Genomic DNA, 24,430 nt, shown 5'->3' on the forward strand with positions numbered 1-24,430 from the left:
TATATATATATACATATACATATATATACATATATATATATATACACATATATACATATGTATATTCCCTTCACCTACCCTAATACTGAGGTCTCACGAATTATACACATCATCTTTCCATGTATGAATGTAAACAAAACAGTTCAACTTTAGTAAGTGCCTTATGATTTCTCTTTCTTGTTTACCTTTTCATGCTTCTCTTGATTCTTGTGTTTGAAAGTCAAATTTTCTATTCAGCTCTGGTCTTTTCACTAAGAAAGCTATTTTGTTGAAAATCTGTATTTTGCCTTGGAGCATGATACTCAGTTTTGCTGGGTAAGTGATTCTTGGTTTTAATCCTAGCTCCATTGACCTCCAAAATATCATATTCCAAGTCCTTTAATCCATTAATGTAGAAGCTGCTAGATTTTGGGTTATCCTGATTGTGTTTCCACAACACTCAAATTGTTTCTTTCTGGCTGCTTGCATTATTTTCTCCTTGATCTTGGAGCTCTGGAATTTGGCAACAATATTCCTAGGTGTTTTCTTTTTGGGATCTTTTTCAGGAGGCAATAGGTGGATTCTTTCAATTTCTATTTTACCCTCTGGCTCTAGAATATCAGGGCAGTTTTGCTTGTAAACTTCTTGAAAGATGATGTCTAGGCTCTTTTTTTGGATCATGGCTTTCAGGTATTTTTAAAATTATCTCTCCTGGATCTATTTTCCATGTCAGTGGTTTCTCCAATGAGATATTTCACCTTGTCTTCCATTTTTTCATTCCTTTGGTTCTGTTTTATAATTTCTTGATTTCTCATAATGTCACTAGCTTCCACTTGCTCCAATCTAATTTTTAGGATAGTATTTTCTTCAGTGGTCTCTTGGACCTCCTTTTCCATTTGGCTAATTCTGCCTTTCAAGGCCTACTTCTCCTCATTGGCTTTTTGGAGCTCTTTTGCCATTTGAGTTAGTCTATTTTTTAAGGTGTTATTTTCTTCAGTGTTTTTTTGGGTCACTTTTAGCCAGTCATTGACTTGTTTTTCATGGTTTTCTTGCATCACTCTCATTTCTCTTCCCAATTTTTCCTCTACTTCTCTAACTTACTTTTCCAAATTCTTTTTGAGTTCTTCCATGGCCTGAGCCCAGTTCATGTTTTTCTTGGAGGTTTTTGATGTAGGCTCTTTGACTTTGTTGACTTCCTCAGGCTGTACGTTTTGGTCTTCTTTGTCACCAAAGAATGATTCCAAAGTCTGAGTCTGAATCTGAGTCCATTTTTGCTGCCTGGCCATGTTCCCAGTCAGCTTACTTGACCCTTGAGTTTTTCGTGGGGGTATGACTGCTTGTAGAGTATAGAGTACTTTGTCCCAAGCTTGAGGGGCTGCACTGTTGTTTTCAGAGCTACACAGCAAGCTCTGCCACACCAGTGCTACTCTTCCCCTAAGAACTGCCAACACAAACTGGACTCAGATCTAAGCTGACTCTGCACTCCCGCTTAGATCCACCACTTAATTCCTTCCACCAGGTGGGCCCGGGGCCGGAAGCAACCGCAGCTGTAGTCCTCTGAGCTGCACCACCTCTGCTGCCTCTGGGGTGGTGGCTGCCTAGGAACTCCTTTCACTCTGTCCCAGCAGCTTTTCCCACTAACCTTCTCTGTTGTCTTTGGTGTTTGTAGGTTGAGAAGTCTGGTAACTGCCATGGCTCACTGATTCAGGGTGCTAGGCCCTGTTCTGCCTGGCTCCCGGTCTGGTTGGTCCATGTGGCCCATGCTGGGCTCTGCTCTGCTCCGTTCCCAGGTCCGTGCGATAGACCTTACCCTGTGACCATCCAGGTTGTCCTGGGCTGGAGCCCTGCTTCCCTCTGCTATTTCGTGGGTTCTGCAGTTCTAGAATTTGTTCAGAGCCATTTTTATAGGTGTTTGGAGGGACCTGGGTGGGAGCTCATGCAAGTCCCCACTTTCCAGCCACCACCTTGGCTCCCCACCTCCCCACCCCCACCCCAACAACCATTTATTAAGCAAGTACTATGTGCTAATATATGGATTTGTAAATATGTTTTTAAGATGCAAGGTAATTTGGATGGGCCCTAGTAATTAGGGAGATAAGGTTAAGTTATATGTAGAAAGTGGTACTTGGAAAATGGGAGATTCTAAGAGGTGGAGCTGAGGAGGGAGAACATTTCAAGCATGGGAGATGGGAGATGGGAGTGGAGAGCAATGCTAGAAGTGCAGAGTGGAGAGAAGGGGAGTTTGGCTGTACCATAGAGTGAAGGAAAGAGAGTAACGTATAATGAGGCTGCAAAGGTTGGTTGGGTATAGGTTGTCTAGGACTTTAGAAAGTCAAATAGAAGTGTTTCTATATGATCCCAGAGGCAATAGGGAGCTGCTAGAATTTATTGAGGAGTGTGACGTGGTCATACGTGGACTTTAGAAGCTTTTGGAGGATGGATTGGAGTGGGAAGACATGAGGCAGGGAGAGCAATAAGGAGGCTAGTCATCCAATATTTATTGAACATGTCCTGTGTGTAAGGCACTGTGCCGTTGTCAAGTGTTCCAGTCCCACTATTGGTGATAATAGTAACAATAATTCTCAGTCTATAATATAGTACAGGCATTTCATTACTCTTTTTGAGTCCAAGACCTACTACTTATGGTATCATTAGAAAGACCAGAGAATGGAGTAGGGATGATATGTCATGGGATGGGGTGGTTCCACAATGCTATAGAGGGAGGTTGAGTCTGAGAGTATACTTGCATTATCTTATTCTTTTTTTGTGGCATTGATGATATCTGGAAAACCATGTCCCCCCAGAATAATGTAGTTGAGGCAAGGCTAGAAGAGCAAACTTGTTTTCTTGGTAAGTTGTTGTCTTAGTTGCCTGTACTGTAGGGACAGCCTCAGAGAGGTGCATTTAGTTTCCTCCAGGTCAGTAGGTGTCAGGTACTAGAGCTTTGGTTCTGTTGTTTTCCTTATTTGTCTAAGGGAAGACTGTTTCTAGCACCTCAGTTTGTTGCCCATTTGCCCAACAGGATGAGATTTGGGTGTTTTGATCAAAGATCTACATAGTGTCTTTCTATTCTCACTTAACAACACCTTTCACCTGGGGATTTGGATGATGACGGGAATAGATTTGATCCCAAGATGGCAACATATGTCCAGACTTAACTTACAGTATCAGATACCATTGGCTTTTTCTCAATGAGTGGGTAAGGAGAGAACAAACTGGTGTTTAATCTTTATGTATTTCACATGTACAACATACATATGCCTCACATCACTGGAGTGATGTCCTATTTCTAAGAACAGTTGCTTAAAGTCACAGCCCCACTTCCCTCCTACCTCTGCCTTCATCCATCATCATATTTACTACTCTCCAATTACAAAATTCTAACCTAGGGGATGTTTATTAATTTTCTTCATGAATGTAACCAGGATGGGACAATCAGGGTTTTGTCCAAGCAAAGAAAAATTTAGAGGATGCCGTATTGTTGGGAGTGTGTGGCTAAGGGTTCCTGCATGGGAGGGTGACTTGAAAGGAGTAGGACCACCAACACTTGGGGCTCTTCATGCAAACTCAGTTCATCCATGACCCCTCCACTAGGGTACGGGGAAGTTGGAGCCGGGTATCTCCTTTTCCTTCAGGTCAAGGCTTCAATTCAATTTAATATATTAAGTATCCACTGTGTTCCAAGCACTGAGGATACAAGGGAAAAGTAAAATAGTATGTGCCCCCAAGAAGCTTACATTCTCCTGGGGGGGAAACAACAGGTACCCAAGCCAAGGTCAAGAAGGGTGTAATGGGGCTGGGAAGGATGGGTGGTCCCCAATCTTTAAACCTCTGAACTAGGGACAAGCTAGGTTTCTGGGTTCCTTGAAGACTCAGTTTAAGCACAACTCCTGCAGGCATCCCCTTCTGGTCTTTCAGGCTACTAGTGCCTTAACCTCTAAAGCTGAATCTCATCTTTTCTGTATGTATCTTGTATATACTGATACATATACACATATGTATATACATACATATATACATGTTGGGTATACATATGTCTGTATGTTGGTATCCCATTGGAATGCTCCATGTGAGCACAGGCCAGATTTCCCTTTATCTTTGTCTTTTATTTGCAACTTCATTAGTTCCTATGAGTTCAATGGTCATTTCTATTCAGATCCCTCCCAGTTCTAGAGATCCAGCCCTAATTTATCTCCTGAGCTTCAGTCCCTTATCTCCATTTTTTTCTTGAACATATTTAAATGAATATAGTATAGGCATCACAAATTGTGACTGAAATTCCTTGTTTCTGTCGAGGAGAGCACCACCCTACTAGTCACCCAAGTTTGTGACCTCAACATCATCCTTGATTCTTCCTTCCTCTCATCCCACACCCCTAACCATTGAGTTGCCAAGTCTTATTTATCCTACACAATCGCTTTTCACTATATGAATAATACCCTAGTTCAGGTATTCATCACCTCTTGTCTGGACTATTGTAATAGTTACTTAATAGGGACTCTTGGCTTTGACTCTTTCCTCTCAAGTCCATCCTCCATATTGCTACCAAAAATAATCTTCCTAAACCACAATACTGACCATATCATTCTCCTGCTCAAGAAGCTTCAATGGCTCCTTATTGCCTCCAGGATAAAATACAACCTTCCACCCTCTCCCTCTCAAGTTTGACATTTCAGTCCTTGACCATCTGTCTCCAGTCTATCTTTCCAGACTTATTGTGCATTATGGCTTTCTCAAACTCTGTCGTTCAGACATATTGGCCTACTTTCTATTCCGTGGTCTTGGCATTCTATTGCCTGCCTTTGTGCCTTTGCACAAGCTATCCTCCATGACTGAAAGAAGATTAACTTCCTCATCTTTGATGGACTCCTGTCCTTTGCTCCTTAGAAGCCTTACCTTCTTGAAAAAACTCAACTCGTGTTACCTCCAACAGGAAGCCTTCCTGATTCTCCTAGAACATCATGTTCTCTCCTTGCTTAAATTGTAATGTATATATTTATCTATTTACTTATGGTATCTTCCCCTTTCCCAGCTCCCCCCGAGGGCAGGGCCTCACTTTCATTTTGTTTGGGTTCCCCTACTGCTTACCAGCTTGTCGGATTGTGTTGGAAGCTGCCACATGATCTTCAGGAGTCAGCTTCTTGCCACTTGTCCATGGGTCTCCTCTGTTTCCTGCCCCCATCTCCCTAGCTATGGACACCTTTCCTGACTGCTGCCCCAGGTACAAGGATTTCTAGCTATGTCTCTGCTTATCTTTCCCTATCTCCCCTATCGTTCTATTGTTCAAAGAGAAGCACTTGCAATTCAAAGTCTTTCTCTTTTTCCCCACACAAGAAGTGTTCAATACATACACACACATGTTGATGCATAAACAATTGATATAGGTGAGAGGAAGAAGCATTTATTAAGTTCCCACCAGGTGCCTGGCACTGTGCTCAGTGCTTTATAAATGTCACATTTGATATAAGCTATGGATGATTCACAGGTAGGTACTGTATTGTAAATGTGGAGGGTGGGCCAGGTGTCCTTTCAATGATGGTGTCTTCAGAATGTTTGCTGTTACTGGGAATGTCTATAGTTAGTAATGCGTAGGCCCACTGCAGTCATCTCTATGAAGCAAATTAGCAATTCCAAGTGTCACAGACCTATTTTACTGCAACCCTGTACCGTATGAAGATCTCTCCTTCTGTCTCTTGTCTTTGCTGCTTCTTCAGGTGTTAGGATCTTGTCACAGGTGCCAAATGATTTGCATTGATCAACAAACTGGACAAAGAAACCAAGATGTATTCCAAACGCTTTCTTCTATTCGAGAGAGGAAGGTAAGTGGAACTGTAAAGTATCTCTATGATATATATTTAAGATGTTGTGCAAATCATCTGTGGCCAGTACTTTGTGCATATCTGGTATTAAGGAATCCTTATAACTGTGATTGGGTATTGTCTTTACAGTCTGGAATTTTAAGGAAAAAAAGATTATAACTTAAGGTTTCCCTGGGTTTATTTATCTCCAGAGGTAGGAAGGTAAATAATCAATCATTCATTGATTCACTTAATCAAACAGCTTTTATTAAATTACTAGGGAATGAAGTGTTTCATGGGTGCTTGGGGTCGAAGAAGGTATCACTTAGTGGCCAGTTTGCTAGTGATGAGCATATTTACAGTTACCCTATGCTGTTCCTTGGACAAAATTGGGAGTCTTGTGGTTCAGTAAAATATGCTAAAGTTTGCACTCTGCTGATGTGACCCTTGAGAACTCAGGAAAGTTATTGAAGTAGATGTTGGGGCCTGGAAAAGTAGTAAGAAACTTCCTAGAGCAAGAATAAGGAGATGGGGAAATCAGGCATCATACTAATATCTCCCAAATATTAAAAAGTTCAGAGGAAGACTCCCAGTGTAGCAAGTAGATCTTCTTATGGAAGATTTATGGCATTGCATGAGGAAGAATCACACAGAATGAAAATTTATAGATAGACTGTGATTTGCATCCCCAGAGGTGCACTCCCTGCCCCCCTCCCTGGGCATACATTCTGCCGAACGATTGAAGTGCAGACCAAGCTCTTTCCTGAGCATTGTCCTTGTTCTTAGGGAGCTTGTAATAAAGTTGTGGAAACTAAAACCTAGATGAAGTAACTGTATGGAAACAAATAAAAAACAACACAACACTAAAGACTATTTTTACCAGTGTGTTATTCCCCTCCTGTAATCTATACTCACATATATTTTCAAAGTGTTTTCCACACATAATTTCCTTTCTACCACTTTGTTATTATTTGAAACAATCAACCTGACTGCTAACAGAGGCTACTCTCGGTGAGCCCTGTACTGGCAGGAGTCAGTTAAAGAAGCAGGAATGCCAATGCAGGGGTGGGATACGGGAGACCTCAAAGCACAACCTCTTCCTGAGGGATACTCCTAGTGCTCCTTCCTAGTTCCCTTGACTGGAGATGGACACATGTGTTTCCAATTACATCTCTTCCAACCACATCTCGAGCCCTGTGGCTATCAGCTGAGCCAGGGGCTGCAGCAATTGCATGGTTCATCCCTTGGATCAAAGTTACTGAAACTCTGAAACTTGAATGGAAAGGAAATACCACTGATCAGTCACCTCTGTTCTGCCTTTTTCACAAATACATGGAGCCATTGGTCTTGCTACTCTGGAAAGCATTTTGGAACTATATACCAAAAAGTCATTGGACTGTTTATGCCCTTTGACCCTGTAATTCCATTACTAGACACATACTCCAAAGAAATGAAAGAAAGAAATTATATGTATAAAATATTTGTAATAGTTCTTTTTGTTATAGAAAATAACTGGGAGCTAAAGGGGTGCCCATAGTTGAGAATGGCTGAACAAATTATGATACATGTATGTAACTAGATATTATTACACTAGAAGAAATGATGTATGGGATAGATTCAGAGAAACTTGGGAAGACTTACTCATATAAGCTGAACTAGCAGAACCAGGAGAACAAGTGAAACAAGGGCTAAAACATTATTTAAAAACCCCAACAATTTAGAAAGACATAAAAACTTATCATTTTCTCATATTATTAATGTGGTGCTGGGCCAAAGGGACTGAACACTGCATCTGTTCTATCTCCCTAAGGGCCTCCTTTTAAGTAGGTTCAGTCTTAGGGGGATCTGGCTACCTAGAACAGAATTTCTTAACCTGGCATTTGTAAACTTGCTTTTAAAGTATTTTGATGACCATTTCATTATAATTGGTTTCCTTTGTAATTCTATGAATTTAATTTTATATAATTAGAAACGTTAACTGAGAAGAGATCTATAGGCATAACTAGACTGCAAAAGATGTCCATGACATGAAAAAGATTAAAAACCTCTAACCTAGAAGAAGGATCAGACTCCTTTTCTCGAGCTCTTTGACTCATCATGTTTTCTACCCTGCTTTAAGTATTCAAAGCTTAAGTTTTGACTCATGTTTAAAGTCTCCCCAAAGGGAAGTAGAAAAGTACTCATTGTGCTACATAAATCAGATATGGGACAGGAATTTATTTCCTACGCACAAAAGGAATGTTAAAGGAAACACAAGACTTATAGTATGCATTGACAAAGCTTAAGCAAGCAATAATATTAATGATGTATTACCAGTGTGTTAGTTAATGTATAACATAACTACTATTATAATCTCTCAGGAGGCTAATGCTTAATGGAGCTACCTAATAGGCATACCACATTTCACCTTAGTTCTATACTGTACAGTCTAAACAACTCCTGGTCTCTGTTTCCTGCTAATTAGAAGTAGCTGTGTGGCACAGTAGACAGAGTGTTGGTTCTGGAGTCTGAATGACCTGAGTTCAAATCTCACCCCAGATACTCATTAGCTGTGTGACCCTGTGCAAGTCACTTAAATATTTGCCTTAGTTTCTTCAGCTGTGAAATGGGGATGATAATAATAGCACCTACCTCCCAGGGTTGCTGTGAGGATCAGATGAAGTAATTGTAAAATGCTTAGCACAGTGCCTGAGGTCTAGTAGGTGCTATACATTGTTACTGTTGCTGTTATCATCATTATAATTAATCCAGGCAAGGGGCTGAGCCCTTCCTTCTGTGCTAGTGGTTACTTTCTTTCATGAACAAACTCCCCTTACCACAGTTGGCTCCATCCAATGTACCCAGGACTTCTTGAACTCATAAGATCACCACTCGAAAACGAAGAAGATTCAACCCCAAACCAAGAATCTGGCTCGCCTATGCTGGAAATTGGCTTTAGTTGCTGCATGCTCACAGCTGAATGGTGGCTTGGGTGGGGTGGGGCAAGCTGCCCTTCCCACCCCTCTGTTCCTCTCGGAAGGCTAATGAAAAATAGCTACCACTACAGCAGTTGAAGAAAGATAGTTAGCCAGAAGCTGTCTTTTCTTTCCTCTCTACCCCTGCTACTGTCAGGGGGCAGAGACAGGACCACAGGATCACTTGGAATTGATTTCTTCCTACCAAATTTCTAGGTTTTTTTTTTTTTTTTTGGTGTGGCACCATCATATGGCCAGAAGCACTCATGGACTCACTACCCTCAAAAAATGTGTGTTTTGCCATCCACTTCTGGAAGTAAGGTCACTTCTGCACATGTTACATGGTATAGCCACATTAGGAATGTAGTGACCTATCATGATGGCAGACAACCAATCACAAAACGTGTTTTCCACCTCTTGAAAGAGAGGTAATGGACTGGAGGTGAAGAATGAGATATGTGTTTTTGGATACAACAAATAAGTGAACTTATTTTGCTTATTTGTAAAAAGTTTAACTTTTAAAAAATATAGTGGGGAGAATATATGAGTGGGGGTAGGGGGACTAGTAATAGTGATGCCCCCAAAAAAAAGAAAGGAAAAAAGAGTTTACATGAAGCATTTTTTAAAATACCCAGAAGAGAATTAAGGAATTTCAGAAGGACATACGGATGAACAAGACAGTGTTGGAACTAATATGTTCAATTTACTATGTACTTATAAATAAGAGGTACATAATTGAGATTTATGTTTTCATATACAGTCTTCTTTTTCTTGTTTGTATACGGAATTGTTAATGTTTGTTGGTATTTGTCAAGATCAAAATTAAGAATAGCCAAATCAATGGAGCCTATATTAAAGCAGTCTTTTATGTTTAGCATTAGGGAATCACTGAAGAAGAAAAATTAGGAGAGAACTATGTTTTCCTTAACATTATTGCCAGTTGCTATTTATTAAAATCTCATTTAGCCACTTACTTAGTAAATGAGAGTGGGATTCTCACATCTTAATAAGAACAGGTGTACACATTATTCTCCACAATCCTTCTGTACTCTCATTTAAAGTGATAATATCATGTGAGAGAAAGGAGAAATTATGCTAATATGTGTGGTATATATGGTGTACAGAAGAATGCAAAACAAGAGAATCATCAATGTGGGCCGAGATTTGTCAGATAACTTAATTAGTGGTGGTTGCAGTCCATTCTTGAAAAAGACCAAAATGACTTCACTATGTTGGAGTCAAAGTACAGTGTGTCCAACTGTGGTTGATCAGACCAGTACAAGCTTGGAAGGCTCTACCACAGGTCAGGCACAAACGATCCACATGAACATTTGGAGTGGAGATGTCTCTAAATTTGCATTTCTCATGTTTCTTTTGAACTACTGCAATTCTGCTTTTCACATAGAACACAGTGCCTTCTTTGATGCAGGCACACCATGCTGGGTAGTTGTTTATCAGTGTTTCCCATGTCATGCAATCGATTCCAAAGTTCTTCAGAGAAACTTTGAGAGTGTCCTTGTATCACTTCTTCTGACTTCCATGTGAGCATTTGCCTTGTGTGAGTTCTCCATAAAATAGTCTTTTAGACAAATGTATATTTGGCATTCAGTGGTCATGGCCAGCCCATCAGAGTTGCACTCTCTGTAGCAGAGTTTGAGTGCGTGGCAGTTCAACTCTAGAAAGGATCTCAGTGTTTAGTACCTTACCTTGCCAGGTGATCTTCAGAATCTTCCTAAGACAATTCAAATGGAAGCGATTCATATTTCTGGCATGGCGCTGTCCACATTTTACAAGTATACAACAATGGATCTGTAGACCTTCAGTTTGGGAGGCAGTCTAATACCCCTTCTCTCCTATACTTTACCTTGGAGCCTTCCAACCACTGAGCTAGCTCTGGTAATGTGGGCATCAACCTTATTATCTATATGTACATCCTTAGAAAGTATACTGCCAAGGTAAGTTAACTTATCCACAACATTCATTATTTCTCTTTTTGCTATAATGGATGGTTCCATGTGTGGATGGTGCAATGCTGGCTGGTGGAGAACCTATGTTTTCTTGGCATTAATTGTTAGGCTAAGATTAGCAAAGCAGCAGAGAATCAATCCATGCTTTATTGCATCTCAGTCTCAGAGGCTGCATTGAGCACACAGTCATCTATGAATAAAAATAATCATGCACCAACTCTCCCTCCCCTTTAGTCTTGGCTTGTAGCCTTTACAGGTTAAATAATTTATCATCAGTGCAGTAGCTGACCTTGATGCCGTTTTCATCCTCATCAAAGGCATCTGACAACGTTGCTGAAAACATTCTGCTAAAAAGCATAGGAGCAAGCATACAACCTTGCTTCACTTCTTGGTGACTAGGAACTCTAGAGCATCATCCATTATCCAGAACCCATGCAAGCATGCCACATGGAAGTGGTGCACAATACTAATGAATTTCTCCAGGCAACTTGCCCAGAGAACTTAAATCAGTATTGTCCTATGGAAAGAGCATTGAATTTGGAATCTGAAGACCCAGGTCTGACACTTACAAGCTGTGGAACAACGGACCAGCTATTTAATCTCTCTCTGAGCTTCAGTTTCATTTTAAAAATGGAGATAGTAATCACTGTGCTATCTGCCAACGACCTCTTAGGGTTGTTGTAAGGAAAATGCTTTGTAAAGTGTTCTACAGATAGCAGTTAGTTACATAACCTATCCATGTCTGTCTGTCTGTGGTGCTCTTGTATCTTCCATAGGTCACCCACCAGCCCTCTGAGGGGAGCTGGGGGCAGGCTTCCTATAGATCTCTTGGCACTGGAGCATGCGGGCCCTCCATCAGCAACCTCTTACTCTTACTATGGGACTGGTTCAGCTTCTCTTTCTTCCCTCCTTACTATTCCTCCTGTATCATGCATCTCTTGGAAGACATTCTTTTGCACCATTTTTCTTTATTATTTTTCATGAGATCCTTTTTATTTTGAACTTAATCATCAATGAACACAAACATTGCAATATACATAAAGGAACAAGAATTTTATTAGAAGCCATGGACTTCTATCACATATACTTGTAATGTTTGGAATGTTTCATGGCAGCCCATGAAACACAGATAAGGCACACACATAGAAATGTAAACAACTATATAAGGCCATATATGATTAGATGCCAAATGAGTGATATAGGCCAAATTTTGCTATAGCTACTTCTTTTTCTGGATGAGAATCAGGATTTCATTTTAATCTATCTAAACAAAAATGAGCCTAAATATTTGATATAGCCATAGGCTGTGTTTGGGGAGCATAACCATAAACATGCATCTGCACACACCAAGTCATCTTGAGGTCTGCACTATCTCAGTAATGTCTCCAGTCTTTCCCAGAGGAATATCTACTCTTCATTTCCCAGGCTATTGCCACTACAAGTCAGGGAACAAAGAACAGGGAGGAGAGTGATGGATGACATCCATCAGTGGGAATCAGGTATATCAGCTATTGGCTCCACGGTCAGCGAGGTGTGGGTGTGAGTCAAGATCACCCAATTGGGGGAACGTTGCTTTAAGGGAAGACCTCTGCTAGTAATGTAAGGTAGACCAAGTGAGAGAAAACAATTTCAGAGAATATAACATCCATTTTCATCTATTCTAATCCTCCTTTATTCCTGCTAATCTTTTCTAAGCAACGCCACAAATTCAACTCCCAGGGAAAGCTCATCACCAGGAAACTCACCATCATGGAGGCTGCATCAACTTTGGTTCTCATACCTAATCAGTACCCTCTGATTGAAGGCCTGGAGGGCAGAGCAAAAACCTCCTCCCCAAACCACCATTTAGAAAGGATTCAGAGGGCACAATGATTTCCCAGTAGCTTCCCTACTTGGATTCAACTCCATCTTCATCAAGCTGCTGCACTGGGTACTTTTCTCCCTGCACCCCTGCTCCTAGTTTTCCAGCTTCCTTTTGTGTGTTGTCTTCCCTAATTAAATTATAAGCTCCTTGAGGGTAGAGATTATTGAACAGTGCCTGGCACATAGTAAGTAGTTGATAAATGTTTAAATTGAAATGAGTTAAGCTTATAAACCTGGGAAATTGGAAGAATGATGGTGATACCATCAATAGCATTAAGAGCAGCGTGTTTGAGAGAAGATCATATTCCTTCTAGATATGCCGCATTTCAGCTGCCACTGGGTTGTCCAGGTAGAGATGTCCAACAGAGAGGTACTAATGGAAGGTCTGGAGTTAAAGAGAGAGACGAGGACTATATATACAGCTATGAGAGTTATACGTAGAGAGGATAATTGAACCCATTGCTTCTGAGAAAGTGTAGGAGAAGAAAAGAGCATCTCGAATAGAGTGCTGAGGGGGAGGAACATGCTTAGGGGGTGGGATATAGATGATGATCCGGCAAAAGAACCTGAGGAGGGGATAGGTAGGGAGAGAATGAGGAGAGATTGGTGTTATAGGGGTAAGTTCAGATAAAGTATAAATGAGTGGTGGATGTAGTTGTCAAAGGTTGCAGAGTCGTTAAAGTGGCTAAAAGCTGAGAAAAGATTTTTAAGCAGTTAAGATATTGCTCATAACTTTTAAAAATTTTGAACTTAAACACCAAAGAAAATGGACATTTTCATATACATAGTAGAACATAAAGTGACTTGTACCTGAAACTGCAGATCTCTTTTATGTACAGCTTACTTTAAAAAAGTATGTACTAAGTTCATCTTGTAACTTTCAAAGCTCTACTTGTTACTGTTTCTTTCTGGCTTTCCTTCTGTTCTCTGAATTAAAAAAGGATGCTTCACTAACCCTTGCTTTTCCCCCTCCTTCCTGTTTTCTCCTTCTTTCCTTTTGTACTTTCCTCCCTTCCTCTCTTCTTCCCTTCCCTCCTTTCCCCCTTTCTCCTTCCCTCCTTTCCTTCCTTTCTATCCCTATCCCACTTACTTTCCATCCCTCCTCCATTGGAAAGAAAAAGAACTAGGCCTTGTAACTAATACGTGTCATCAAGCAAAACAAATTGCTGTGTAGGCTGTGTCTGGAGATGTATGCCTTATTCTGCATCCTGAGTCTATCACCATTCTGTCAAGAGGTGCATAGCACAGTGTAGTTCTCTGGAATCATCATTGGTCATGTAATTGACCAGAGTTCTCAAGTCTTTCAAATGATCTTTCTTTATAAAATTGTTATTGAAGAAGCTATTCTTGTAGTTCTCGCTCATTCTGCATCAGTTCGTACAGGTCTTTTCTTACTGGTAACTTGGATGTAGCAGTTTGGAAATTCATTGAGTGGTGGGACTGGGAACTGGATGGCAAGGGTTAGACATTGAATGCTTGGTGAGGAAGTAGAAGCAGTGAACTTAGCTCCTAGAAAGAGTGAAAGAGAGAATGGATAGAGTATCATAGCTTAGAGATATGGCAGGGTCAAATGAAGATTTTTGAAGGAATCCAGCTTACTATTTTTGTAGACAGTAGAGAAAGAACCAGAATGTATGGAGAGACTGAAGATAATTGGGGGGGGGGTTCCAGCTGGTGGTAAAGATTGTTTGGACAAACCTCCAGAGGGATGAGAATAAGGGTCCAAGTTTTGCAGCCAGTACTGGCAAGGAAAAGGGCCACTTTTCCCCTCAGAGACTAAATCAAAAATTGAAAGATTATGTGGAGGATTTCTGAGCTGAAGAGAAGGGCAAAAGATACAACTCATGACTGATGGCCTTGATTTTCTCAGTAATGTGGGAAGCAAGCTCTCCCGAAAGGTGAGGATAAGGAATGATGTAGAGGGGTGTGGAGAAAGGCAAGGGAGTTCAGGAGCAACTAATACCCAGAGCATGATAGTGAGTCAATTGGAGAAGAATACAAAGATTACTATGTAGCAAAGGCTCGGTTAAGATTAGATAGCATGAATTTTCATTTCCTTGATTCAATTTATCAGTGACACAACAGACAATTCTCAATGTACCATCTCCCCACAAAGTACATTTCCTGAAAACAGCAAAACAAAATCTAGGAGTGTGATTGGAATTGATAAGACATGTTCTGTTCCACTTATGTGGTTTACCAGTTGTTAACAGAAAAGGATGTGTGCCTTTAGCTCTGATAGCGAGATACTAACGCTCAGTATATTTGATTTGTGTTTTGTTGCTTTTTCATATTCTCTTTATTTACATCATTTTCCCTGTTTAGTCATTTTTAGTCATATCTAACTCTTTGTGATCCCATGTGGAGTTTTCTTGAAAAAGATACTGGAGTGGTTTGCCATTTCCTACTCCAGTTCATTTTATGGATGAAGAAAGTGAGATAAACAGTTCAGTGACTTGTCCAGGGTCACACAGCTAGTAAGTGTCTGAGGCCAGATTTGAACTCAAGAAGATGAGTCTTCCTGACTCCAGGCCCAGCACTCTATTCACTATAGCGCCACCTAGCTGCCCTGCATTGTTATGATATTATATACTTCCACTTTCCCACCTATAGGAAGTTTTCATGCAGAGAGGCAGAATGATAATGAATAGAAGGATAGCTATGGATTCGGGAAAACCTGAGTTCAGGTGCTACCTATGCAAATTCTAGCTGTAGGACTTAACCTCTTAGCACCCCAGATACTTGTCTAAGAATAGAAGTTACACAGGAGTGACTGAGCTGCACCAACGAAGTCACAGGTCTAGACAACTACCCTCTACTTCCCTCCCAGGCCCCCAGTTATGCACATGCTGAGGAATCCTTGATGTTAGTATTAGAATGAAAGAGACAGGCTTTTGCAGATGATATTCCTCATAATTTTCCACATCTTTATGGTAACATAATTGACTGAGAAGTATGGGGAGTACAAGATCCCACTATGCTTGAGGCCTGGGAAGGACCTTAACTTAAAAAGGCCAATGTCTCCCACTGCATCCAGGGCCATCACCAGTCATCCTGATTGATATCTCGCCACTGGACCCAGATGGCTCTCAAGGAGAAAGTGAGGCTGGTGACTTTGCACAACTCTGCCTCACTTAAACCCAATTCACTTGCAAGTCATGCCATCACCTCTCTGGTGTCATGGTCCTCTTCAAGAACAAAAGATGAATAATAACAACAATTATAAAGACCGAGTCTGATTTGTTAGCACAAAATGCCAATCGAGGCTCTTTTCCAACTAGGTATCTTGTTGAAGAAAATGACTGAAGATCAAATGTGTGAAGAATGCAATTTTCCAGATTATCATGTACAGTTTGATGCACAAACTCTAGAATTTGACTATCAGTACATATATCATCTGGGCTAGATACAGTAATCCCAAATTTCTCTCCAAAGTGAAAGTCCATATTCTAAAAATCTTTTGAAAATAAATCATAATTTTATTTCAAGCTTAAGAAACATCAAATAAAATAGGCATTTCCATATGAAGAAGAACAGAAAAAAGCATTGTACGTAAAACCGAAGATTTATATTACATACAGCTTGCTTTTCTTTTTAAATAAGTAATAAGTCCAACAGGTAGCTTTTAAAGCCACCTTGCTAGTGTCTGGTTCTGTTTGGAAAGGCCCATATTTTAATACCATCATTCTTTTGGTGGTAATGGATGACAAGTCACTTAACCCTGTTTGCCTCAGTTTCCTCATCTGTAAAATGAGCTGGAGAAGGAAATTGCAAACTACTGTAGTATCTTTGCCAAGAAAACCCCAAATGGGGTCACAAAGAGTTGGACATAACTGAAAATGACTGAACCACAACACAACAACACAACAATTATGCAAGGGAAGTGGTGTGAAGGATGCCCTCAAAGAAGTGGAAAGAAATATTTGTTGATCACGTAATAAGAATTAGGATCAATGGATCTGTGACCACTGTTGGTACTCTGTGAATACTGTTGGTATTCCTACAGTGTCAAAAGAACATAGAGAAAGTGCCTCTACTGTCAGCAGATTTGGTGTGGTCCCAGTGGAGAATTCATTGGAAGACCTGGATGAAAGTCACATAGGATGGGCAGGCATGCATGAATTCCACTCTGCCCCATTGGAGGGTATATGCACATCATTAAGGTTATAGATCCATTGGAAAATTGGAATAATTGCTTGTTATTCTTTTTTTTACTTTACTTTATTCACTCTCCATCACTTTGAACAAGTTTCCCAATGCTTTCTGAATTTTTTGTTTTTGTCATTACTTCCAGCATAGTTAGATCCAATTATATACTTCAACCACAATTTGTTCAACCATTCCCATCATTATGCATATTAATCAATCAACAAGCATATATTAAGTGCTTATTATATTGTAAACACTGTGTTAAACATTCAGAGTACAATGAAAAAAAGCAAAAAAAAATGACCCTGCTTTCAAGGTTTCAAGTTTTTTCTTATCACAGACAATGCTACTATGAATCTCTTTGTATACATTGGCTGTTCCTTCCTGTCACTTATCTCTGGGGGGTAGAATCCCAATAGTCAGACCTGGGTTGTGAGAGTATACAATTTAGTAACTTTTTATGCATAATTTCAAATTGAGAGAGCATGAATTTGTAGTGGACCTAGTCAGAATGGTTCTGAGACTTCCTTTGGTCTGGGGGTGAAGAACCTGTGGCTTTGAGGCCACATATAGCCTTCTAGGTCCTTGGGTGTGGCCTTTTGACTGAGTCCAAGTTTTACAGAACAAATCCTTTTATTAAAGGGATTTGGTCTGTGAAGTTTGGATTCAGTCAAAGGACTACACCTGAGGACCTAGAGGGCCACATATGGCCTTGAGGCCACAGGTTCCCTACCTCTGCTTTAGTCAGTGCATTTAGCAGTCTAGGAGTAAGGACAAGGAAAGTAGATAGGTGGAATGACCCAAGGATTGAGGATCAGCCTGGTGTGAGAAACTGACGGACAAAGTGAGAAGTGATTAAAGGATAAGAGGCAGTGTATTAGTTGAACTGGTCAACTATTGCATCAAGGTTTTCAAGGGAGAAAAGTGAAGCCAGAGCAGAAATCCTAGAAAGGGAGAGGTGGAAAGACCAGAGATTGTAATGAGCACAAAGAATAGATTTAGGGAGAAGCTTGAAGTAAAGGGAGTAAGGAAATGACAGGTGATTAAGATTAAAAAAATCTACAACATGTCTGACAAGCAACCATAAATCTCTCTTTGAAGATTTCAGATGAGGAAGAACTCATTATATCCCAAGGCAGCCCATTCATCTCTTCCTATCTTAATTAGGAGCAAGTTGCTTCTTCTGCAAGACTTTGTTCCTCCCAAATGATGTCACTGTCACCACTTGTCTTTGCTGTCTTCTGGTCATTTGTGTTGCTTATCCTAATACTGAACCCTACCACCATAAACTTATAGTATCTACCTTAATAACTTCTGTCTGCCCTTCTAGATCTTGGCCTGTAGACCTATTGTCTCTTCTATACCCTTGAAGCCTCGTTGTATTTTGAGACTTGGTTCCCTCCAAGCTAAATTTGATGCTTGCAAAATTGTATTTTAACTGGTGAGAGAAGTTCCCCAAGGTTCAGGCTGAATAAAAGCTGGTTAATCTTGAGTTTGTTAATATTGTAGACTCTCATAAAATATAAATATTAATTATTGGAAACTGTAATCATTTAGATTTATGTACTATTTATAGAATGCATCTAATACATGGAAAGAAGAAATAACTTCTTCTGATTGGCTGTATTATAGCTTTACCTTTAACAAAAGAAGAGTGTAGAATGTTAAGATTACCTGAGGATAATAAAACTATTGCAACACTAGAAAATAATAGAGAAGACCTGAGCATTGGGATCTGGGAATATTTTTAGTATCTTTCTGTCTGCTGGCACTACTTCTAGCTATGGACAAGGGTATTATTCAGACTACAAAATGTTATTAGAGAAGAGATTTCATAAGAAATTTGATCCATCTCAGTTCCTTTTAAAGCATGAAGTATCAATATTTAATGCTATTTGTATCCAGGATTCTATTAAATATCCAATATTAAGGAGGACTCTTAGGAAATTGTAGCTTGGTGTTATCCTTGCAGAAATATGTTCTTATGATGATGGTGATAAAGAAATATTTATAGCCCTGGAGTAAGTTGTTTCCAAAATAAACTGGCTCAGATTCTTGACATAAAAATAACAATATCTTGCATTTATATGGTGGTTTAAGTTCTGCAAAAACCTTTAACCATATAAAATAATAGGTTGTATTTACAAAGCACTTTAAGGTTTGCAAAAAACTTTACATATATGGTCTTATTTGATCTTCACAAAACTGATGTAGAAAGAGATTAAGTGACTTGGTCAGGGTCATTATCTAGTAAATTCCTGGGCCAGATTTTGAGCCAGCACACTATCTACTACAATACCTGCCTAGCTATGACAAATCCTCCATTTCAATCAATTAGCCTGTATTTATTAAACACCTACTGTGCTCTAGGTGTTGTGCTAGGTGTTGGGGATACAGAGACTAAAAACCAGTGCCTGCCCTGAAGGAGTTTATGTTAAATCATAGGAAAAACGTGAATACATCTAAGTAAATACATTTGTAATGTTAATACAAGCGAGTTTTGGTTTGGGGGAACCACTAGTGTCTGGGGAGGGAAATTAAGATATCACAATATAGATAAAGGAAGAATGAGGTGAAGCTGACAGTGAGGTTAATTTGATTGATCCACAGTGCCAGTGATGCAGGAAGAAGAGAAAATGTTTTTAATGCTGCTGACAAGTCAAAGAATCCTCTTAATAACAGTGAAGAAGATTTAGAGGCAATTAGGAAAGTGATTTGGGAAAGTGAGATTTACCACATTTCTCCCAAACCAGTACCTTCTTGCAATATCATTCCCACCTTTTTATCTCAGGAGCCTCATTCTGATCAGGCAGTATTGACACTTGAGGATCATCTTTGACTTCTACATCATAATTATGTAAGTCAACAGGTTACCTTTTCCTCCTAATGTAAAATTGCTTGGGCTTGGATCTTTTTGGGAAAGAGAACATACATTATGGAAGTGATTGTTATGAATTCTTTCAACATATCTAAAAGAGTCTTGGAAAGTAATAAAATATAACATAATTTGCTCTTGATGAAGTGATACATTAAAACAATCTTGCAAATCAATGCAATTAATTAAACTCTCTTAGTAACTACTTACACTTATTCATAGATGCCTGAACTTGCTTACTACATCTGGAGTATATATTTTCTTCTGTTGTTACTATTTTTCCTATTGATTTATCTGTTTATGTTCAAGGTCTTCAAGCTGTCTTCCTGAAATTCTTCGCAATTTCATTCCTTCCTCTCTCCCTCTGCCATTCTCCATATTGCTCATTTTCTGACTCCCTTCTTATTGTGGTTTCTTTGGGGGCTGGATCTCAAAGCATCTCAGTCTCCCATGCTAAGCAATTAGCAGTTCACCAGCCTAGGCCTCTGCCACAAGTGACTTTTGAATAGTTAGAACTGGCCCCAGATGGATACCATGCTCTTTCCTTCTGTCTAGGTGGAGTACTGTACAGTACACACACACACACACACACACACACACACACACACACACACACAGAGAGATGTCCTGTCCTGTTCCCACCAGTTCAGAGCTTTCCAGCTCTGGTTATAGGGTTTTGGTCTCTTGCAGGTTTTGGCACATAATTTCTGTTTTGGGGAGGTTTGAAAGGTCGTAGGGATCAGAGAAAAAGTCTAGTCCTCCAAGTGTTGCTCACATCACCTACTTACATTTAAATCCATTTCAATATATAAAATATTTTCTTAGTTATTACCTCTAAGTTTCCATCAAAACTATTTTTTTGCTATCCGTTCTCACAACTGATAGAAAATTTTGACTAGATTTTTTCTCATTTTAACCATTTTAGGTCTATACTCTTACCGCCACCCCCAAAATCAGAGTGTAACATATGTGCACAATTCTCCAGGAACTTGGAGCAATTTGATCGTCATAGAATGGCTTTCATTTCTGGGAACAGCATAGCAATTCAAACAGGAAACCTTCATAGGATAAGAAAAAAAAGAATTGAACTGTGGTAGATATGGGAGGACCAGGAGGTGAGGTTAGGTATGCAGAGGTAAAAAAGAATACATCAGAAGGAGAAGAGGAATGAGGTAGCTAATCAAGAGGTCTGTAAACTGAAGGAGAAAAAGAAAGGGCAAAACACTGTCCACATAGATTTATCAAGCCTGTTGCCAGCAATAGGAGCAAGTAAAACATGAAAAGAAAAATGACAGAAGAGAGGACTAGCAATTTACAAGAGACAATATCCAAAGACAAGAGACAGAAATTAAACTTATGGCCTTAAGATATCTATATACAAATGTATGTACAATCCATAGCTAATACAGGGCAACCTATAGATCCTAATTTTTAAAAAAATCAAATTTGGCTCTCTCTCTCGCTTTGGTCTCTTCCAGTTGGTGGAGAGCCTTAGTGCAGGCTGTGGTGTAAAAATGGCTAAGTCTGAGAACCATACTACCCACAACCAATCACAAAAATGGCACAGAAATGGCATCAAGAAACTTAGGTCACAGAGATATGAGTCTCTGAAAGGGGTTGACCCCAAGTTTCTGAGAAACGTGCGCTTTGCCAAGAAACACAAAAAGAAGGGGCTGAAGAAGATGCAGGCCAACAATACCAAAGCCATCAAGGCCAGAGCAGAGGCCATCAAGTCCCTGAGCATCAAGGCCTCCAAGGCCAAACTCCTCAGGCCCAAGATCCCCAAGGCCAGTGCCTGGCGTGCTGGCCACAAGATGGCCAGCAAGCATCCAAGCCCTAGGGTTGGCATCAAACATTCAGGCTCCAGGATCACAAAGCCTGACTCTAAGGTTGCCAGAACCACTCACCCCAAGGCTGCCAAGGTCAGTAAGTCTGATCCCAATGCTACCAAATCTGACCCCAAGGTCTCCTAGTCTGATTCCAAGGCCTCTAAGTCTGGTCCCAAGGTAGCTGAATCTGATTCTAAGGCCACAAAGCCCAGTGATTCCAAGGCTGCTAAGCCTACTAACCCCAAGGCCGCCAAGTCCAAACCCAAAAATGCTGGGGCTAAAGCTGCTAGTCCCATGCCTTCAAAATAGGTGCTTCAGGACAGAAGGACTTGTTTAAACCCTAAACTACCATTTTTTTTCCCAGCCAGGGTATGATTATCCACTGTTTTGTACAAATAAAGGAAATGGTGAGTCATAAGAAAAAAAATCAAATTTGACCTTAAAGTTATTGCTAGAATTTTGTGAAATGGAACTCTTGACTGGAATATGGTGCTGGAAGGATATGCCTTATTCATAAGGAAGAGAATAGATAAAAAGGCTAGAAGAGTGTGTTGGAGGTGAGCAGAGGAGACCTGGTTTCAGATCCTGTCTCTGCCATTTACTACTACTGGAGTGATCTTGGGCAAAGTCACTTAATCTCTCCCAGTTTATGCTTCCTTTACCATAAAATGAGGGAGTTGGACTAGATAAATTCTAAATCTATGATTCTACAATTCTAAGGCCGGGCAGGACAGGATGGAATGTATTTGGGTAAGGATCAACAGAGGAATCGCTATGAATGGCGGCATCTTTGACCAGGACTGCAGAGGAGGATTCCTGTTCAGATCTAGGCTAGACTAAGTGAGCTTTAAGGTCCCTTCCAATTTGGCAATTCTGTGATTAGAGGGCTGTTAGCAAGAGGTGCCACATCATGAGGTTTTTCTGTTAATGAAGTAGTGAACCTTCCTTACTTTACACTAAATTCTACTTTGTACCAAGTAGGATTATAGAAAAATTCTGGTATATGTAAATATACACACATGTAAGTATACATACATATTAAGCTATTTTACCTATATCAAATTGCTTGCCTTCTCAATTGTGGGTGAGTGGGGAGTGAGGAAGGGAGAGAATTTGGAACTTAAAGTTCTAAAAACTAATGTTAAAAATTGTTTTTACATGTAGCTGGGGAAGAATAAAATACTAAATAAAATTTTAAAAATCTAAAAAATTATTTTATTCTGAACTTATGAAATAAAACAAGCATTTCTATATCATAGTAGAATAGAAAAAAATATAATTGCACTTGAAACTGTAAACCTATTATGTACAAATTTCAATTCTTTTAAAATATATAATAAAGTTAGCAAGTAACTTTTTTCCCTTTCCTCCCCCCTCCCACCCACTCCAGAGATGGCTACCATGTAAAATCATTCTATACACACTTCTATTGATTGGTTCTTTCTCTGGATGTAGATAACATCTTCTCCCACAGGTTCTTTGTAGTTAATTCAGGTATTTACAATAGTCAAAATTACTTATTTGTTCAAAGTCCTTAAAACAATATTGTGGTTACTGTATACATTGTTCTTTTGGTTCTGCTCATTTTGCTCTTCATTATTTTGTGCAAGTCTATCTGTATTTTTCTAAGAGCATCGAGCCCATCATTTCTCATGGCACAGTAGTATTCCATCATGATTATATACCACAATTTGTTCAGCCAGTCCTCAATTGATGGGCATCCCTGAAATTTCCAGTTCTTTGCCAGCACAAAGAGAACTTCTTTAAATGTTTTAGAACATGTAAGTTCTTTTCCTTTTTCCCCAGTCATCTTTGGAAACAGACCTAGTAGTGGTATTGCTGGGTCAAAGGGCATAGGCAGCTTCATAATTCCTTGGACATAATTCCAGATTGATCTCCAAAATCATTGTTATTGAAGATTCTAATTTACTTTCTTGAAGTTTATTTTGTTAATAAGAATAACATTAAAATAAATCTTTTTTCTTGTTTTCCAGGTTAACTTTGGGGTGTACCTGATGCATGAGCCTTCAGATTCATCTTCGACATGTTTCCTCTCAGTGGGATCACAGTTGCTTCCTGTATTAAAAGATACAGAAAACGACTCTTTACCAAGCTCTCGAGGAGCAGATTGACTTTAAGATGATAATATCCAGGGCCACATTTACAGGCACAAATTGAATATTTCCCAGCTGACTCCATGATCTTCATTACAATTTGCAAATCACCCGCAAAAACATACTGTCAACTCAGTTCTTCAAGAAGTGCTCTTATGAGTAAAATGGGCTATTCTCCTCCTACCAAGAATAGGAACTTGAGAGAGTGTTTCCCCTTTTTCCTGTCCTGAATGATACCCCAATGATATCCAGAATGGATTTATACTGGTAGAGATATACTGGTAGATATAGGGGAATGAGATGGAGAAGAAAATTAGGTTAAATATCCCAGCTAATTTGAGATTATTCAAAACAGCCACTTGTTCAAATGCAAATATGTATTTCACTGTATAATATTTTGAAGCAAGCAGAAGCTTATTAAAATACTTGGGAAAGGGGCAGCTAGGTGGCGCAGTCAGTAGAGCACCGGCCCTGGAGTCAGGAGGACCTGAGTTCAAATCCGGCCTCAGACACTTGACACATGTACTAGCTGTGTGACCTTGGGCAAGTCACTTAACCCCAACTGCCCTGCCAAAAAGCAAAAAAAAAAAATACTTGGGAAGTTTTAATTTATATTTGTGTTGGTATTGTGCCATTTTTGCACATTGTGATATTTTCATGCTTTATGAAGAATTTGGGGGCTCTTTTTTTAACCACTATCTCCTTGCTATGAAGGAGAGTGGTAAGTGCCTACCTGGGTTGAGAGGATAGGAAGATTGCATCTACCTCCTTCTATATTCTCCATTGCAGGCCAGAAGTATGTTCACTTGTTCTAGGGGATGATCAGCAGCCAAATTCTTAGCTTTATAGCAACAAGCAGAGAAGTTCAACTCAGAACATCATGTTTTTGTTTAGTCCCCCAG

At 39.7% G+C, this 24,430-nt stretch overlaps 1 protein-coding gene and 1 pseudogene across 1 annotated transcript in view; both read left to right on the forward strand.

Annotated features, from left to right (window-relative positions):
* MOCOS (molybdenum cofactor sulfurase) overlaps positions 1 to 24,030 on the forward strand; it is a gene marked incomplete at its 5' end in the record, with an annotated part of 77,827 nt that extends 53,797 nt beyond the window's left edge. The window contains 2 exon segments of the mRNA XM_036766679.1: positions 5,694 to 5,798; positions 23,409 to 24,030. Of these exon segments, the coding sequence (XP_036622574.1) occupies positions 5,694 to 5,798; positions 23,409 to 23,546 (243 nt within the window).
* LOC118856402 lies at positions 21,100 to 21,723 on the forward strand (annotated as a pseudogene).
* Positions 24,031 to 24,430: the final 400 nt, after the last annotated feature.

Source organism: Trichosurus vulpecula, chromosome 1, assembly GCF_011100635.1.
Source record: "Trichosurus vulpecula isolate mTriVul1 chromosome 1, mTriVul1.pri, whole genome shotgun sequence".
NCBI classification, from domain to species: domain Eukaryota; kingdom Metazoa; phylum Chordata; class Mammalia; order Diprotodontia; family Phalangeridae; genus Trichosurus; species Trichosurus vulpecula.